Source organism: Balearica regulorum, chromosome 2, assembly GCF_011004875.1.
Source record: "Balearica regulorum gibbericeps isolate bBalReg1 chromosome 2, bBalReg1.pri, whole genome shotgun sequence".
NCBI classification, from domain to species: domain Eukaryota; kingdom Metazoa; phylum Chordata; class Aves; order Gruiformes; family Gruidae; genus Balearica; species Balearica regulorum.
Genome location: NC_046185.1, coordinates 157,105,726 through 157,126,411, shown reverse-complemented (window position 1 = coordinate 157,126,411; position 20,686 = coordinate 157,105,726). Strand labels below are relative to the sequence as shown.

Sequence of the window (20,686 nt, the reverse complement as noted above, 5' to 3'; positions counted from 1 at the left end):
GATGTCTGTGCTGCTCATGTTCCACAGTGCTGGCTGCTGCTACTTTGGTACTTCCCAGCAGGAATCTGGGATGCGAGAATTGAACATAAGAATGTTTCTGCTGAGACTGAGCTGAGAAATGTGATGATATGGTGAATGTAACAGACTAAACAAAACGAACTAAATAAAACTTCTAGTTTCTGCCCTCCCCATTTTAAATACCCTTCATACCTCCACTGTTTCTGTTAAAATTCCAAGTATAACAAATACCTAAATAGGTAACTTACTCATTTAGTGATTTATTCCTCTGTCCAAACATAGGTGTGTATTATGAAGTGAGATGCCTTTCAGGGACCCCAGTCACTGGCTGCTAAGCCAGAAGGGCACAGACCTCCTAGAGATACTTCTTAGTATCCATCAGCCCCTTGTGGTGTCTCAGATATCTCAGTGCATCCCAAGTAACACACATGCCTATCTTTAGGCCTGTGTACATGCCTATATAGACAATAAGTAAGGGCCTAAAGGCTTGAATTCATTTCACCTAATTTTAGCTGCCTTTAGAAGCAAGGTTTCTGGTGAAAGCTAGCCACTACTAGCCAATTGGCTCCTTATACAGCTCATTAAGATAGACAGGCATATCCAGAGAAAGTCTTAGAGCAGATGAAATAAACTGTCCAGTGAGAAAGACAAAAGCCCAGAGAAACAACTTAGTTCAGTAAGCTTGTCTGGTAAGACTAATCTTACCTCTGGACTTCATATCCACTGAAGAGTTATCCATTGCAGACCAGTAATGGGCCAGAAAATTTAACACAGAGAAAATGAAACATTTTGAAATGCAACTTGGAATTTGCTTTCACGCTTATGACTACTTACTACCAGATTAGCAGTCCAAGTCTAAAATTTTTGTAATCTTTGTCAAATTCCAATACTCCCTTGTATTATAGTCTTGATTTATATACCAGAACCCCACATCAAAATATTTTCCCTTCCTCCTGCAGCTAAACCCGTATCAGGTGTATTTCCAGATGCTGAACAGTGAAGGTATCTGTCAGTAAAGAGTTAGCCAAAATTATGGTTCTGTGTCATTCAGATCCAATACCTAGTTACACTGCATTTTGAATTGTGCGCTTTTAGACATCTGTGTGCGCAGCAGAACTGTGGAACATCACATGCACCTGACAAAAGGGGTAAACCCCACATGCTGTTACATAAGAAAGGTAGCATCATACCAATGCAAGACAAAACAGCCTTGCCAAGCTGGTGTCAGATCATCCCACATATAATGGAACAGAAATTACTTAACTGTCTACAAAACTGGATGTATTTAAATAGAAAAGTATGAGGCTTTGCAGCCAAGAATAACTGGAGAATAAAAAAAATTGCCGAAATCAAGTAATATTTTGACAGTCCATTGACTAATTTTTCAAGGACCTAAGAACTTTTGATTACCCCTGGCAGTCTGCCTATTAATTTCTTTGCCTGCTTTGGGTCTACTAACTTAGAGCCTATTTGTCATCATTAGAAATATCTCAGATTACAAATTCATACATAAAGCTTGGTAGTCACTGCTAAGAACTTTATGCTTTAGGGCAGTATGGCTTCATCAATATAAAAATATCTTCCTTCCAATTTTTTCTCACAGGCTTAAACTGTAATAAATTAAATTCAGAAGGTATTCAGCAATATTTGTAGGGTTCTTCTGCAGCACTTTTGACTGAAACAACAGAGGCAGAGAATGGGGAATATCATACATTGGCCAGTCTTTTAACAGCAAGACTTGAGATTTTTTTAACCCCTGTGTATGAAAATGCAGTATACATATTAGCTTGCCAAAAATGCAGATGACACTTCTGTCATAGCTAGAGACTACAGAGGAGTTAATAAAGACAATTCCTACAAATATTTAATTCCCTGACTAATTTCTTTCCCTCCATTTATACCTATCCAATTCCTGGACCCCTGATAAAGCTGCTGGAACATTTCCAGACAAGCTGCTTTTAATTGTTCCCAGCTGACGGCACTCCTGTTTGTCTTAAACTCTCCCAGCTGATTAATGCAGTGGCCATATTTATTCTGAGCTATAGCTGGTCACGATTTGTTTTGGCAGATGACATATTATCCCTTCATGGACATGCAAAACAACATCAACTTCTCTTCTGCTGCAATCTTCTTTCTCTGGCTACTTCTAATACACCATTTTGCTAGTCATTATATTCTCTACAGAATTGTCTACAGTGGCAGCTTGGTATTCCTAAATATTTAAAAGGACCAGGGAGGAAAATTTAGTGACACAACAATACTACACCAGGTAGCAAATGAGGTTCATATTACCCATGAGGTTTGATCCTCTGGACAGTGAGCCGTGTTAGAGCTGGAATAGAGAATGTCATCCTTGACCAAAACAGAGATTGCTCTTAGAATGAAAGAGAGGAACAGGTTCAGATGGATGTAGTTCCGAGTACAATGAAGTTTTCTAAGAAGAGATTTAAAAAAGGCATTTTAGCTTTTGAGACGGACAGCTCTTGAACAGACTTTTATCACTCTCTGGTTGTTTCTTAGAATATGAACCTTGAGTAAGAGCCTACCCTTTCCCCTTTCCTCCTCTCATATTGTCAGTGCTGCCTTGCTGTTTTATCATCATCATCATCATTATTACAGGCTGTCCAAAATATACAAATAAAGTACCTCTTACTCCTTTCCAGTATCACAGACCAAAAGATCCCAGTGGTATATCTCCCACACTTTAAAATAAGCTGACAATAAACATTGATTATTATCTCTTCCTGTGTGTGCATTCATCCCAGTGTTTTTATTGCAAATAAAACTTTGATTATCCTGTATATATTTCAGACATGCTTTCACCTATTTTTTTTGATTAATTTTTTATTTAACTCCTGCATTTTTCTATATAATGGCTTTTCATCCTATGATGTGGGTGTATGCAGGAACAATTAAAAAATGCATTAAAACATTATATTGCCTATCCTTTCTATCCAGTGAGATGTAAAACTTCTCTTCTTTAGTCCAGCAGCCACGTGAAACCCTGACAAAAAAATGACAAATTAAATGTACCAAGTAAGTGAATGAGTGCTCAGGGGAAGCAAGTCTTAAGTTGAGGCCTTTTCACTTAAAAGACATTCCCTTCAAGATCTTTCCATTTAACAATTTTTTTTTATAGCAAAGCCCCAGAAACTAAACTGCTAAGAGGGTTTTTTGGTCAAAACCAGCACCTTGAACTGCACCTGGAAATAAGCCAGAAACCAGGGCATTTTAGCAAGTATGAGCAATGAAAGAATGAAGATGCGATAGGATGTTATGGTGGTGTGCAGTGGCAGCTTCCAAGTAGTTTTCACTTTCTGATTTTTACCGAAGAATACTAAATAATCCATTCTGAAACTACTAAAGCAAGGATAGTTACAGTGAGTGTATGGAAATAAATAACAGATCCATCTTGCTAGCCCCCAGTTTGGCAAAGGACATAAGACCAGGCTGAACGGTTGTCAAAAATCCAGTGATTTCTTTGGCTATGCTGAAACAGGTTCTGATAAAACCTAAAATACCACTATTACATTGGACTGCATCATAAGTTCCTGTGGAATTCAGAGATACATGCAAGCTGCAAATGGGAGGAAAGTATTTTTCTTGAGTAACTAATTTAGATGATTAGTTCTTCATCCCATTAAGTAGCTGAAATAATAAATGTTGGATATATACAAGGCCGTCAAACCAACATTTTGGAAGTAGTGGGCAAGTTGTTTGGGATGTGTATGATGATTCAGAATAACAGAAATGCCATTCTTTAACAATTAAACAAAAGCTATCATGCTTACTCCTTTGATATGACTATCTCATGATACTAAACTACCATGTGATGAACGTTTACAGACAGCTGATGCCCATGAGACCATATCATAGAAATGACAGAGATTCACCACCTTCTGCTTGGTAAGAAACACATATCAGAGAAATTGACATTTTTGGAAGGTTTTGTTATATAGGATTAACCCCAAAGGAAGTATAGTAACATCTATAGTAAGATCTAGAATGTCAGTGTTAGATAGAATATGCTATTCTACAATTTATTTTCACTCTAAGTTGGAACAAATCAACCTTTTTAAAATATCTGAAAAATACTATTTATTTTCAATCATTTTGATTTCCACTTTTCTAAAACTTTGATATAGTAAAACCTAGACATTCAAAATGAAGAAATAGAAACTTGCCTTCTAAGAAGGGTAAAGCAACTTCTTTTGACTAAATCAGAACTATGAGCTTTACTGTTTATAAGTTAAGTTTGCAGAAGCAAGAATGTGCCTGACAAATTGGCAACCTCCAATAGGAAAATATCGTGTTGGAAAGTTACCAATTAGCTTTAATTATAAGTACATAGAGTGTTATCTGGGGAGTGGCACCATAGTAACTTGAAAAATGCTGTCAGCTTAGTCTGGCAAGGTATTTGCAGATATTCACATTTTATGTCTTTGAGATTAAAAGATTAGCCAGATATAAAATCCTTTCCTTTTACAATACTTCTAAATGTGTCCTTTACAGATATTAATAACCCATATAATGTTTCTGTAAAGATTAAAATCAAATCCAGTTCTTTGGAAGAAATACAAAACAGAACATTGCAACTTCATGCAAACTTTCAGGCACAACTCTCCTTTCCCCACCCAACAGTTCTGCCTTTCAATGTGCTTATAGCTGATAGTGTGAACAACTACAAAGCCCTGAGGCTCTATCTGTTCTGTCAGACAGTACATAACAATATATAATGGATTGCAGAAGTCAAGTTGTAATACTTAAAAAAGAATTTCCACTTCCTTGTCATGAACACGTTACCTACAATTAAATTAAACTCCACTTTTTTTTATGTTTTCTTTCATTAAAAATATTGTACATATTCAGGATTAAATGCAGTATAATTTGAAGGATAGATGTTCAAATCCAGCAACGCGTAATTTTAATAATCTCTTGTGTTACTAATATTCCAGAGTTCAAATCCTAATCCTGCTGGATGAAGTCAGGATTTTGACAACCATACTGCATTAGTAACTTCTGATTTTTAACTCACTACTTAACTACCAACTGTCCTTTAGATAGTTTCACTTAGAAGAGCTGTTCTTTGCTCATCTTTTTAAACACAGCAAGGTGAAAGTTTGCTGGTTACATTCTAAGGTGAATATGTTTCAGGGGTGAATGACTGATCTTTATAAGCAGTATATTGACATTGTCTATAAAGAACCCTGGGACCTTTCAGGGCAAAGTATGTTTCTTGGATAGGAGGTGTTACCAGCTGAGTAGCGAAAAGTTAAAAATTACAGAAACATACTTATTTTCCAAACTCTGTCCTTAAAAAGGACCATAATGATTGCGATGCCCTAGAACACTTCTGAGAGACAGACATCCACACATAGCCATTTGCATTCACTTCTACTATTGGTAATTTACAATTGCTTCAGCTGCAGCCTCCCATAATAACTGGTTGCTTGCTATGTGCCTGGGAAATGATATACTGAACAGGGTATTTTTACAATTTATTTGGGTTTCTAATTCAACTTACTATGTTAGGAGGCCCCTACACTCCCTGTAGATAACAGAGAAATGGGCTTCTTTAGGGGCAGACTTAGAAGAGCCTATGTTCCTTCCTAAAAAAAAAGCCTGGGTCTTTTCACTGACTCAACAGAGAGATCAGGGAGTTCTCAACTTGGATCTATAAACTGAAGTTGAAGATTTTGAGTACAACTCTGAAATTTTGATCTGTTTGTTATAACTGACTTCTGGGGAAGGACAACATTCAGATGTCTATAACACACTCTCTTAAATGAGTTATTCAGTTTTAGCAGTTTTGAAAATGCACAATCTGCCTGTAGCATTTGCTGGTAGAAAGAAGATAACCATGAGTGACTCTATTCATTTTTTGCAAAGATATTCCAAAAATACAGTTATGGGTTATGCACCTGTTCTGAATAGTCTATGAATATTTAAATATCGAGAAAATTTGATGTCAGACTGAAAGATTTACAGAATTCACCATAGGAATAGTTTATCAGAGGAATGAGGCTCTGACAAACAACATTTTGTCCTCTACATATTATGTGTACTTCTTTTCTACCAAATTTTCTTGTTTTTCTTGGTGCGGAGTGGAATGGAAAAGTTGTGTGAAGTTTATAATGGAGAATATAAAGGCTATTCTATTAGACAGGTAGAAGTGATATATAAAGGCACGTAGGTGGAGAGACTGAGAAAAGCTATGATACTGATAATACCATTTTGCGATTTCTTTTACCTGTGGGAGATTCTTTCAGTCTCAGAAAACTCCCAGAAATTAGGCAAAACCAACAGACAGTACTGCCTTTCCTAACACTGCATAACAAAAACATTGCAAACCCAGCACTATCCTTCAGCACAACTATTCATACCTTTACAACCCCACTTGGACAAATTGATGATTACCTTTGATTACAGTACCCCCGGAGACCACTCAGAAGCTTCTGCAAAATATGGCTGCCCACTTGTCCAGTGTTGGGACCAGCATAATTTTCAAGAGCAGTTCAAGGTATCAATTTTAGCAATCAAATAGAAAATGTTTTATATAATCCATTCCTAAATGACTATTTTTTCTTACATGGGCTGTGAATTTGTCAAGTGCTTTGAAATTTTTTAATATGACTAGTGCTAGCAAAAATCAAGTTAGCATTACATTATTGTCAGCTCTTTAACAGAGAAAAGTGTAAAACCTGTGCATTTTCTAAATACCTGAGCACCAATGCATTTTCTAAATGCCTGAGCAATCAGACAACACTTAAAACCGTCTTATCATTGTTTATATTTACTCATGAAAAATACATACCTGAAAAGGCAAAGAATTATACTTCCTGTTGTAAGAGCAATCAGAGATACACTGTGTCCAAGGGTATAAATTGCCTTCACCCTTACATAGAAGTTGACCTGCACAGAAAAATATATATGGAGAAACCACTTACTGATATGTAAAATTAACTGTGAAACGATATAATTTTCCATTAAATAGCTCTGAAAGCTAAATAAATACCATTATTTTCACTCTTTGCTCTACAGTACATGATGAGAATGTTCTACCTTTATTCCAACATATTCTTGCAATGCCAACATCTCAAGCCAATTGACCTCAGTAGAAAATTCAGCATCAGGAACTCAAAACTTACTTAGACACACAAGCTAGTATAATTTCAACTGATTATTCCATGTCAATGAGGTCAAAGAAAATATCAGATTCATCAACTTCCATAAACACAATTAAGCTGGGAAGAGTGAGCCACAGTTTGAAAGACTGGATTATCTCTGAAAGACAGAATCTCTCTCAGTCCTTCCTCTCTGGTGTCCTTCATAATGCATTTATACATGAGTTTAATTTTAAAAACACATTTAAGTCTGATTAATTTCCCAATCTAAATGTTCAAATACTTTATTAAATCATGACCCAAACAACCCTTTCTCTCTTTAGTAAAGTTATTTGGTAAAACTTGGAAAGAAAATTTTTCAACAGAGGAAAAGCAGACTGAAGTGTGCACAGTCCGCTGATTAACTGCAGTTATCTGTAAATTTACCAGCTACATATTGCATTAAATCCTACTCTGAATGACACCAAGAAAAATAATGCTAAATACTCTCAGAATTAAGCTGCTTCTTCATATATGCCTACAACAAAGTCCTTAAACGGACATTATTTTCCACTGAAGCTAGATAAAATATTAAAATTATAAAGTTTTTTACTGTTATGAAACCAAAGGTTTTAATAGCAGTGTAGAACGTGCTACGTATAACAGACAGAATTTCAATATTTAGTGCACACGGTTATATCACACCTTCTTGAACGATATTTGAAAAAAGTAACATGAAGTGATACTTTTAAATAAACTAAGAAGCAAAAGGAAAATAAAATAACTTTATATATTTATTTTTATAGCATTTAAAAGGTCAAGTAAAGACGTAACTTTAGCAATCTCAATTCATGATGAAATTAGCTAGACATTCACTTAGCAAATATTATACAGATATGGAAAAGACTAAATAGAATGTTAAATGAAGAATGTTGAAACTGCACTATTGTAGACATGGTTAAAGGGGAAAATAAGGGCAACACAACTGCCATAGATCTTAAGTGTTTTCATAGCAAGTATCATGTTTGTTAGGAGCTAGAAGTGGTATACGAAGTGTCACAGGAAACAGAAATCTCTTTTTTTAATTAGAGAATGTCCTGGTTTCAGCTGAGAGAGAGTTAATTTTCTTCACAGTAGCTACTATGGGGCTGCGTTTTGGATTTGTGCTGGAAACAGCATTGATAAGGCAGAGATGTTTTTGTTATAGAGACATGTTTTTGTTGTTGCTGAGCAGTGCTTACACAGAGCCAAGGCCTTTTCTGCTTCTCACCCCACCCCACCGGTGAGTGGCTGGGGGTGCACAAGGAGTTGGGAGGGGACACAGCTGGGACAGCTGACCCCAACTACCCAAGGGGATATCCCATACCATATGATGTCATGCTCAGTTTATAAGGGGTTTGGGGAAGAAAAAGGGGGGTGGCATTCGGAGTGATGACATTTCTTTTCCCAAGTCGTCGTTATGCGTGATGGAGCCCTGCTGTCCTGGAGATGGCTGAACACCTGCCTGCCATGGGACGTGGGGAATGAATTCCTGGGTTTGCTTTGCTTGCACATGTGGCTTTTGCTTTACCTATTAAACTGTCTTTATCTCAGCCCACGAGTTTTCTCACTTTCAGTCTTCCAATTCTCTCCCCCATCCCACCATGGGGGGAGTGAGCGAGCGGCTGCGTGGGGCTCAGCTGTTGGCTGGGGTAAAACCATGACAAAAAGTAAGCTGTGATGGCCTTTTTGACAACAGTCCTGACATTTTAATGTTTTGTTTGCTTTCCATAATATTAATTTACTGCAGAGATGAAGAAAAATATGGACTTCATGAACTTTCCAGTGCCATTAGAATGACCATAAGAAAGTTCCTCAGTTAAAATTCTGAATAAATATTGTTGGGTTTTCTTTTTTATTTTTTTTTTAATTGGTGTCCCTGAGTGGTTAAAATAGTAAAACCTAAAATATTACTTTATTGCTTGCTATAGAGTCTGTGGTATATTTGCAGAGCCCCACTGCATTCCTAGGGACTCTCTGTGGGCATAAATCGTAGGCTCTATTTCACCTGGCATTAGGTGTCTACACGGCAAATATAAACATCTAAGACAATGTAGGGTCCTTTACACTTCTACACTTCTTGTATGTATGCAAGCAGTCAAGATGGACTTCATTGGATATATTTCTACAGACAATGAAGAGGCCCCACAATGACTAATTCAAATGCAGCTACCCAGCATGTACAAATGCTTGTTGCACTTAGATGGATGCTCCAAAAAGATCCTGGTTTTCCACATGAATCTTGTGTTTGCTAAATAGGACTCTAAGTAGTCCAATGTTTCTTGAACAATGTTTCTAAAATTGTTTTCAAATACAATTTTTTTTTCAAAATTAACATAATTTCAGACAAAATCATTTCTGAAGAACTACCCTTCAATTCCCTGCTAGAATGGCAGAATTATACTCCCCAGTTCAGCTCATTTTTGGACAGCTCTAAAAACTATGCCTACAGACAAGCACTGTAGACCACCCCTATCGTTCTTTAATTTGGCTTCTGTCATAGCAAAAGGAACATCAGCCAGTCTCCAGGCATTTTTCTGGGAATAGAGTGATAAACAGTTTCTCAGCAGCAATTACAACAACCCATGGCACCGGGAACACTGCAAATACTTTGGGCACCCTCTTTCATTTATTCAAGCTGACCTGCTCTGCAAAATTACAGAAAAAGGATGATCCGATAAATGACTTAACTATTTGGCAACATCATGTCCCCATCAACAGTTTTTGAAAGAAAAAAGAAAAGGAATTTTATTTCCTGACCTTGTGCACCTCAGGAGTTGAAAATATAGTGTAAAGCTTAGAAATGATGCACAGCAGTTCCACAATATGCTCTATTTGTTATCATCTGTTGGCATTTGCAGACCCCATTTCTACTGAGTACGTTTCTACCGAGTGTACAAATAGAAGCCTGAATGGTCTCTAAATCAAAAATTCTTAAGATCTACCATGTAAATATTGTAAATTCAAGGGAGATAAATGTCATTTGCAAAAGAAGTTGCAATGGCAATAAATCTGTGCTGTTTAAATACCAAGTGGAAGATTTCTTGTTCACTTTCATGGAAAAAATTGATTGGCAGAGACACACTTTTAATTCTAACAGTGATGTTCAACATCCCATTACTGCAGAGCAGAGACAGGGGTCTCCTCAGGTATCCCAAAGCCATGCACACAACAGCCGGTAAGAGTAGCTTAACAAATCCTAACATGTTAAAGTAACCATTGGCCTCCTGTAATTCGTCTTTGTTAATAACCTTCAAAAGGAAAGCAATTAAACAAGGACTTCTGATGTAAATTGTGTCCTGGCCCTTCACAGTGCCCAGCAGAAATTACTTCTTCCCTCCTGTTCAGGTTTCTCATTGTGATAGAAAATCTAAAAGCAGTTGTAAGGTCCCTTTCTTCTGCTGAGCAGCCACATTGTGCTACGAGTTAGTTATAAGATCTGCTCCAAAGACAGTCTTAGGTTTGCCTAAGGAGCAGAAATAACTCTGAGACAAGAAATGGGTGTTTCACACATGCCAACTCATGCATTTGCTGTTAAACAGATGACTAAACTGACACAACTGCATACTTTTCTGTAAGTACCACGGTCTCTAGACTCCAGACTTAAGATTAGTTCCCTCTAGCTGGACATTAAACTTTCTCTGGTCATCTCCTTGCTTCATTCAAAAACTCTCTTGTGCTGACATTCTCACTGCTGACATTTGGGTTAGGCCTTTGTACTGGGTTTGGCTGGAATAGAGTTGATTTTCTTCATAGCAGGTCATAGGATTTATGCTGAAAACAATGTTGATAACACAGGTATGTGTTAGTTCCTGCTGAGCAGTGCTTATACAGAGTCAAGACCTCCTCCGCTTTTCATGCTGCCCCACCAGCGAGTAGGCTGGGGGTGCACAAGGAGTTGGGAGGGGACACAGTTGGGAAAGCTGACCAAAACTGACAAAAGGGATATTCCATACCATATGACGTCATGCTCACTGCATAAAGCTGGGGGAAGGAGGAGGAAGGGGGACATTGGGAGTCATGGCATTTGTTTTCCCAAGTCACCGTTATATGTGATGGAGCCCTGCTTTCCTGGAGATGGCTGAACACCCACCTGCTGATGGGAACTGGTGAATTAATTCCTTGTTTTACTTTGCTTGTGCACAGCTTTTGCTTTACGTATTAAACTGGTTTTATCTCAACCCATGAGTTTTCTCATTTTTACCCTTCTGATTCTCACCCCCATCCCCGTGGGGGGGGGGGAGTGAGTGAGCGGCTGTGCGGGACTGAGCTGCTGGCTGGGGTTAAGCCACAACAGACTTGAACCCCTTTTTCTGCAGATCTTGTAAAGAACTCTGCACACATATGATACACTGGAATTATGATGAAGCTGACAGTACTAGAAATATTGTTATTTTCTTGCAGTGATCTTTAAAAAGATTTGAATTAATAAAATACATTTAGCTTACAATAAAGGTATTAGCAATTTTGATTATATAATTCTATTGCTAGTGACTAGTTATCCCATATTTAGATGAGAGATCAAAGAGTCTGGCAACTATAAGAAGTAATTTCAACTTGCACATTTCCTTTCAACAATAGAAAGTAGCTATTCTTGAACATGTTTGACATTTTTGAGAACTCATTACTCAAGTCCTTGGCTTCTACCTGACAGTGAATATAACATTAGTTTCTGAAAAATGAGTCATAACATCCTCTACTATTAATTCATCCAAAGGATTTCTGTATCTACTGCAGGGAGTGGATTTCAAAGACCATACTCTGGGTATATGTCCTTATCGTTCTGAGTGAATAACCCAGGCTGTACCACATACACAAATGCAAACATACTACACATCTTACTATCATATATAATGATTCATTTAAGCTATATGTGTTGGTTTTGCATGGCAAGGTTTTGGTAGGGCGGGGGGGCTACAGGGGTGGCTTCTGTGAGAAGCTGCTAGAAGCTTCCCCTGTGTCTGATAGAGCCAATGCCAGCCAGCTCCAAGACGGACCCGCCGCTGGCCAAGGCCAAGCCAATCAGCGCCTCTGTGATAACATATTTAAGAAGGAGAAAAAAAAACAGTTAGAGAGCGCTTTTGCAGCCAGAGAGAGGAGTGAGAAGATGTAAGAACATCTGTAGACACCAAGGTCAGTGGAGAAGGAGGGGGAGGAGGTGCTCCAGGCGCCGGAGCAAGATTCCTCTGCAGCCCGTGGTGAAGACCATGGTGAAGCAGGCTGTCCCCCTGCAGCCCATGGAGGGAGGATGAGGGGGTGTAGAGATTCCACCTGCAGCCCGTGGAGGACCCCACGCCGGAGCAGGTGGAGACACCTGAAGGAGGCTGTGGCCCCGTGGGAAGCCCACGCTGGAGCAAGCTCCTGGCAGGACCTGTGGATCCGTGGAGAGAGGAGCCCACGCCAGAGCAGGTTTGCTGACAGGACTTGTGACCCTGTGGGGGACCCACGCTGGAGCAGTTTGCTCCTGAAGGTCTGCACCCCGTGGAGGAGACTCACGTTGGAGAAGGTCATGAAGGACTGTCTCCCGTGAGAGGGACTCCATGCTGGAGCAGAGGAACGATGAGAGGAGTCCTCCCCCTGAGGATGAAGAAGCGGCAGAAACACCGCGTGAGGAACTGACCGTAACCCCCACTCCCCGTCCCCCTGTGCCGCTCGGGGGGGCGGAGGTTGAAGCCGGGAGTGGAGTTGAGCCCGGGAAGATGGGAGGGGTGAGGGGAGGTGTTTTTAAGATTTGGTTTTATTTCTCATTCCTCTACTCTGTTTTGCTTAGTAATAAATAAGATGAATTCCCCCTCTAAGTTCGGTCTGTTTTGCTCGTGATGATAATTAGAGAATGATCTCTCCCTGTCCTTATCTCGACCCATAAGTTTTTTTTTTTTCATTGTACCTTTTCTCCCCTGTCTAATGAAAGAGGGGAGTGATAGAGCGGCTCTGGTGGGCACCTGGCCCTCAGCCAGGGTCAACCCACCACACTATATCAGCACCTTTACATTTAATGCCTTAAATGTCTTAAATCACAGTCAGTCAAAAGTGTGCATTCTGCTTGTCAGTATAAAATACCTCGACTCATTGATAGTCATTCTCTCCTTTCAAATACATAAAGAAAAACCAAATAGAGATTCAGATATCACTTTGTGGTCAACATAAGTTCCACTGACATAATGAACAAACTGTACCTACTTGCCTACTTGAGATATCCTAGGGTATCTAAGACATCTGCATGGCAGATGTGACAAAGGACCTCTGCTGGAATGGCAGTGGTGAGTCAAATGGCACTAGATAGCTATGTTTACGCAATCATGCCAAGCCCTGTTTCCACTCACTAGTGATTAGACACCTACATCTCAAGTAAATATCTAATGTTACAAATTTTTATTTGCAAGTTGAATTTCAGCCTTCCAAGTTTTAAAATACATGGTAAGTATGTGAATGTAAATGGCTTGAAAGAATTTGATGTGGTTGACTCTGTTGGCACAGACATGACAGAGAAACCCAAGAAATTTGTTCCAGCACATGCTCTGATGTTCTGAACACAGTCGAGTCCGTGCCCACCAGATAAGAAAACCTGTCGTGTAAGGTGAGAGGTTTCACATTTGGCTTCTACTCTGAATGGGTAAGAACAAATCTCTTGTCTTCTGATCACTTCTTCTGATGCAATTATTTGCAATTCAACAAGTTTGCTGCTCATGCACAGTCATCACTTGTTTTAACATATAATTCTCTCATCTATTTATTGTATTTTTATGATGTTAATAATCCTTTAAAAGGCCCACGCATACCAGATCTAGAGAGAGACTGTACAGTCTCCTTAATTTTTGTATTGCCTTGGAAGTTTTTGTTTAGGATATATGTAAATTCTTTGGTGCCAAGTATATAAAATTTGTATCTATATTTAGTCTGGATTGCCTTTGCTCACTTTTTCCATATTTTTGCCCATCTTCATTTCAGAATGAATTGCACTGCTTCTACATTCTTTTCCTCCCCTAATTCCTGTCCTAGACAAAGCATCTATTATACTTTCATAAATTAAGAACACAGAATCAATTGATTTACAGACTCTTAATGATCCACGGTCACTATAGTCTTTAGATGGCATGCACTAAGATGTTTATAGGAATGATTCTGGACCAGAAGTCATTATTGGGAAATTGCAGTCAGACCAGTGTTCCCATGGGAAAGCCTTGATTCTGCTTATATGTTCTGCATTGCTTCAAGTCAAGAACAATTTGAACTCAATCTATCTTTTACTTCCCCTTTTCTTGGAATCCATTACACTAACAACACTGAAATTTATCTGGTTTATGTAATTCAATTGAATATTTTTTCCATTTTTTTGTGGAATAACTTTTTTGGAGATCTCTATAAAGTTGATTTTAGGATAAGTAATTTTGCCTTCCTGTAAAAGTTTTCCATGGCCAGGAATGCAGAGTTCCTGTTTACTTCCTCAAAACAAGTTAGAATAAAGTGTGGGACAGTATACTAAAGAAACAGATGATCTAATAGCCACTGACTTTTGCAGGGTTGAGTCCATCTGAGCTAAGTATCAAGATCCTCTTTGTAACCAACAAATGGCAGAGTGCTATTCATGTCATCCTAAGACAGGCACCTAAAATAATTTAGAAGGATAGTGAACTAAAAACACCTACTTTTTCTTCATTAACTATGAATGGAACCTAGAGAGACTAGTGAAGCTGCAAATGACAGATGTCTAAAATTAGACAACATGACTCTGTCCCAGGACTTTCTCCACTGATTTGGTCAGCTTTCCATCAGGCAGCAAAAGCATTACAAAACTTCGGGGTTTATGTCCACTGAGATTTTTTTCCTTTATTCTTTTTTTCCATCTTGTTTTGAAGGCCAGCATTTGAAGTCTAGTATTTGTTTTTGCTTTTATTTGGAATTTTTTCAACTGGCGTCCAAGTCTCATGGGATTTCTGATACCACAAGTCTGTTTTCTCGGTAATAATATTATGAAAAAAAAGTAACATATACTTTAAAACCTTTCAAATAACTACTGGTGACTAGGTGAAAAGAGTAAGGCAAGACTCATTTAGCTTAATACATGTAACAGTGGGATATAATCTTTCTAAAAGGTAGGCAACTCAACAGAATTAGTAATTGTCTCCCAAGAGGGGGGAGTCAATGGAGAAGAACAGACTCTTCTATGCTATGATTCATGTGCTTCATTGTGGTTGTAGCAAATCAAAGAAATTAAGATGATATGATTTCCATCCAGCCTGCAAAGACTAGATCTCCTTTGACTGTAGAGAAGGCATAGACTGTCTGGACTAAATGCAGATGAGTACATTGTACAATCTAGTCAGATGAAATTCGACTTGCAATTCTAGTCATGCAAAAATACACATTTTTTTGCTTACTGTTCAAAAATCTGTTTTGTGATGTGTCTTTACATTAGCAGCCATCATACTACTGGTTACTGGTAACTGCACACAGTCCTACTGATGCCAGCACGTAACATAATGAGCATGTATCTCAAAGTTGCTATAGACTAATGAAGAAGAAACCAGTAGTGCTTGGTACAGAGAAATTACAGGGAAGTGAGGGAGGAGGCATTTTTGAAGGGTAATTTACTAAAAGGTCAGGTGTCACAAGCTACTGATTAAGCTATGCTTTAACTACTGTTTTCCCATGGAAATATATAAAAAATCATGGATTTTAATCTTGTGTTGCACCATTCTCACAATAGGGGCTTTAATACGTATGTACAGATATGTATGCACACAAATGATGTATACTTTATAAGTCAGTTAGAAATTAAAGTAATTCAAGTAAATCTAATTTAAATAAAATTAAATACAATATTCCTCAATTCAGCTTACTTCAAAACCACATAGTTAAACTGATTAAGGTTTTTGGTTAGCCAGAATTTGAGCCTGAGTGTTTTTAATTCATTTCTTCTGTTTTTAATTTACATTCATTCAAAGCAAGACACCAGTCAAAATGAGCTGTCATTCTCACTAGATCTAAAATAAGCACAGAGCAGGTAGTAAGCACAGCTCCAATTCTAGCTGCTGTAAACTGCAGATGTTATTTTTGTTGAAAATATCCTGTGCTTTTCCCTTAACGGATATCTTGCAGAAGACAGTACTGCAGAATGATTTTACAGTATATTAAAGAAAACAAAAATGTCCATTTCAGATTTGTTGGTTTTCAATAGCATCCCTATGTTGCATTTGTTTGAGAAGTTTCAGCAAAACATGAAGAGTTATCTAACACATTTTTATGTTACAATCAATTTCTTAGAGCTGTCTCCTCTTAATACCTCACCATATAACTTGCCTTTTTGACTTGTACCTTCTATTTCCTGAGATGGGAATCTAAAGTCGAATAGGTAGAGGGAGAGAGAACAAGATCATTGAAAGGTATTTTTTGCCTGATGGACTCCTTCCCCTATTGTGTTGGTTTTGCATGGCAAGGTTTTGGTAGGGCGGGGGGGCTACAGGGGTGGCTTCTGTGAGAAGCTGCTAGAAGCTTCCCCTGTGTCTGATAGAGCCAATGCCAGCCGGCTCCAAGACGGACCCGCCGCTGGCCAAGGCCGAGCCCGTCAGCGCCTCTGTGGTAACATATTTAAGAAAGACAAAAACAGTTAGAGGGAGCTTTTGCAGTCGGAGAGAGGAGTGAGAAGATATAAGAAACTCTGCAGACACCAAGGTCAGTGGAGAAGGAGGGGGAGGAGGTGCTCCAGGCACAGAGCAGAGATCCCCATGCAGCCCATGGTGAAGACCATGGTGAAGCAGGCTGTCCCCCTGCAGCCCATGGAGGGAGGATGAGGGGGTGTAGAGATTCCACCTGCAGCCCGTGGAGGACCCCACGCCGGAGCAGGTGGAGACACCTGAAGGAGGCTGTGGCCCCGTGGGAAGCCCACGCTGGAGCAAGCTCCTGGCAGGACCTGTGGATCCGTGGAGAGAGGAGCCCACGCCAGAGCAGGTTTGCTGACAGGACTTGTGACCCTGTGGGGGACCCACGCTGGAGCAGTTTGCTCCTGAAGGTCTGCACCCCGTGGAGGAGACTCACGTTGGAGAAGGTTGTGAAGGACTGTCTCCCGTGAGAGGGACCCCACGCTGGAGCGGGGGAACGATGAGAGGAGTCCTCCCCCTGAGGATGAAGAAGCGGCAGAAACACCGCGTGAGGAACTGACCGTAACCCCCACTCTCCGTCCCCCTGTGCCGCTCGGGGGGGCGGAGGTTGAAGCCGGGAGTGGAGTTGAGCCCGGGAAGATGGGAGGGGTGAGGGGAGGTGTTTTTAAGATTTGGTTTTATTTCTCATTCCTCTGCTCTGTTTTGCTTAGTAATAAATAAGATGAATTCCCCCTCTAAGTTCGGTCTGTTTTGCTCGTGATGATAATTAGAGAATGATCTCTCCCTGTCCTTATCTCGACCCATAAGTTTTTTTTTTTTTCATTGTACCTTTTCTCCCCTGTCTAATGAAAGAGGGGAGTGATAGAGTGGCTCTGGTGGGCACCTGGCCCTCAGCCAGGGTCAACCCACCACACCTATGAATAAAATACTATATCTGCTGTTTTTACCAATAAGGTATACACACAAAGTTCTTGACTGACCTGTCTGTAATAATGCCTCCACAATGTCCTGGAGAGTTTATATCTAATTCATAACCCCTCGGTGCTCATGGTTAAGTGGACAAATTGTTCCTTTCAGGTCTGGTCTTGACTGGCCTGGCTAGACTATGATCTGCCATCACGCTGCCAAGTTAATCAACTTTGGAGGCTGTCAGTTTGCAAAGGCATCAAATAAAGACACAAAAGGAATAACATACAAAGAAAAGAATGAAGGATGTTATTTTTAAAAATTGTTCATAAACATTCAAAGAGAAGGAAAGCAGCTTAAATTGATTTGCAGGCAGTCTCAAAACTCAGCACAAATTTATCTCAGAGCATTTCTGAGATTATTTTTGTGTGTAAGGAGTAAATTCCTAAAGTCAGTAGTAAAAGCACTTGCTAAAGGGAATGGTGAATGGTCCAGAAATCCCCTGAAGGCAATAAAGGATTCCCACTAGAGGCATCCTTTACTCCAGTTCTCTCATGCTTCAGCTATTATCAACTGGCAACTGAGATGATCTCAGTCCTTAGAAAGCATCTAATGGCCAATTCTATAGCACTGGCAAGAAATGCAGGAGTCATTATATTTACGTTCTCCCAAGAGTCATGCCCTCTTTATATAAGCCATGTGTCACCTCTTGAAGTAGCTGGAACTATACCAGCTATATTCACTATGTTCATAGAACTGAAAGTTGAAAGGTCCTTCTCCTTGTCAATTTTTGAAGGCATCATAAAACCCCATTATTCAAGTTGGGAGCTGGACTATTGTCTAATAACTCCAGCTGTGGATGTAGATGCATAAATTGCAATCAACTGCATAAACTTACCAAAATTGTTACTGTCTATAAACAAACTTGCATGGCAGGTGTTGGTATTACAAAACTGAAAATATTACTGTAAATATTTTTCAGCCATTAGACTATATAATAAGAGAATGTTTACTACTTTGGCATAAAAAAAAAGTAGCTGTGCTTCAAACAGCATTGGGTCGATTGAAACATGCCCAACAAAAAAGCTGGACTTGTTTCATTTTTTTATCTTTTTTTTTTAATAATTTTGAGCAACATGATCTAGTGGAGGGGGTCCCTGCCCATGGCAAGGGGGTTGGAACTAGATGATGTTTAAGGTACTTTCCAACCCAAACCATTCTATGATTCTATGATGCTATGATTCTATGATCATTCCATACCATCTTGAAAAATCTGTCTAGATTTGATTTCAGAAAAACTCCATTGAGTGTATCTTTTGAAATGTGACTCATCTTACTTGTATCTGATTTCAGAATTCTGAAACGAAGAAAAAAAAAGGTGAAACCCTGCACAAACTTTCTAATAAAGCATCAGTTGTCCAGCCACACTGATCTAACTGCACCTTCAATTTAGCCTCTAGCTATGTACTCTGAGCTTGACAGTAACTGTCAGGCAGCCTGGATGTAAAATGACTCCCGTCACTTCTACCCACTAGGGAGAACAGAAGAGGTTGTCTTCCTCCAGAAAAACCACGATTTAAAATAATGTTTCTGGCATTCTGTACACACGCATGACCCCTACAACAAATAGTCTGACTAAAATCAAAACAAGAATCTTGTGTACTTTGAGTCCAGCACGATAGCTGTCAGTGTCAGCAGGACTGAATCTATCTGCTGGCCATTCATCTGCCAAACAGACGAACATGAAACAGCTACATGGAGGTATACGTCAGGATTGAAGCTAATCAGCCAAGAGTACTTTGACATTACCTTAATGCTGACCATGGTCATTTTGTTCAAACTAAGTACAAGCAAATAAAAAATAATTACACAATTGAAATTATTTTATCATATGACACAGATTTTTAATTATTCTCTGTTCTACACTTGAAATTGTGGGTAATGAGCACATTTCCTTCTTTCAGACCATTTTACTGGTCTAGTATTACAATGGGCAGAAATTGTAAATGTTATAAAATTTTCTACTGATCAAAAATTAACCCTGCTTCTCAAACTATTGTGAAGCTAAACATTAATACATTTTTAATCCATTATATCAAAAATCATAATTATTTTAAAAAAATCATAATTATTTAAAATCAGGTTACAAGCAAAAATTTTTGTTACAAGCAAAAATTTTAGATGATTAGCATAAAGCACTTTATCAGACTCAGCATCAAAGAGGATGCAATCATGCTGCTACTTAAATTTCCTGCATGAGTCTAAGCAGAAGTGTCTTAATTTGCCTGTAAGACCTCTATAACTGCTAGTGACTCAACAAAAAATTGGCAAATGGTGTTCTGAAATTCTATGTTTATTAAATATACACACTACCCCCCACAAAGACAAAGAATTAAATTCTGCATTGTGTTGTGGTAGTTGAAAACCAGGAAATTACTTTAGATTAATATGGACTTAGTTATAGCTATCAAATATTTGTCACTACTCTCTATCTTACATAGTACCATTTAGAAACAAACTGTTTATATTGCATTGCTGCAAAAGAAACAAGCAAAGCAATATCAAAACTCTTAGCATGTAAAAATCTATGTCTTTTTTGCAAGATGGCCATATCTTATTTCTTATTTACTATTCTGTGTGAACCATAATCAGCCAGTTTTCAATTAAACTTTAGCTTTAACCTCTGAACTTAATAAAAAATCTGCAAGATTGGCAGGAGTAAAATAAGTGCAAAGAATGTATGGATTGACCAAAACAGAATTTAAAAGTAAATTACATTTTTAAAAGATTTTAACACAGAATAAATATCAAAACGCATTTAGATTTTGTAACTGTATGCAAAGCATGAACTGATTCGAGTCATGCATATGAAATTGAAATGCCATCGTGAAATTGAAATGCCATGAAATTTTCTGCATATCTAAAAAAATAGTACTTTTGCAACAGTCGTAAGAACAGCTGGCCTCTGCAAAGTATTCACATAATTAACTGAGCAATACTGATTCCAAAACTGAAATCCAT

At 38.6% G+C, this 20,686-nt stretch overlaps 1 protein-coding gene across 3 annotated transcripts in view; it reads right to left on the bottom strand.

Annotated features, from left to right (window-relative positions):
- The window catches only part of VIPR2 (vasoactive intestinal peptide receptor 2), a 65,536-nt gene that overhangs the window by 18,289 nt on the left and 26,561 nt on the right, over positions 1–20,686 (bottom strand). For all 3 annotated transcript variants that reach the window (XM_075746611.1, XM_075746609.1, XM_075746610.1), the window contains exons 5-6: positions 6,833–6,930; positions 2,311–2,452 (exon numbers count right to left, since the gene is read on the bottom strand). In XM_075746611.1, the coding sequence (XP_075602726.1) occupies positions 2,311–2,452; positions 6,833–6,930 (240 nt within the window). The remainder of the gene's footprint in view (positions 1–2,310; positions 2,453–6,832; positions 6,931–20,686) is intronic.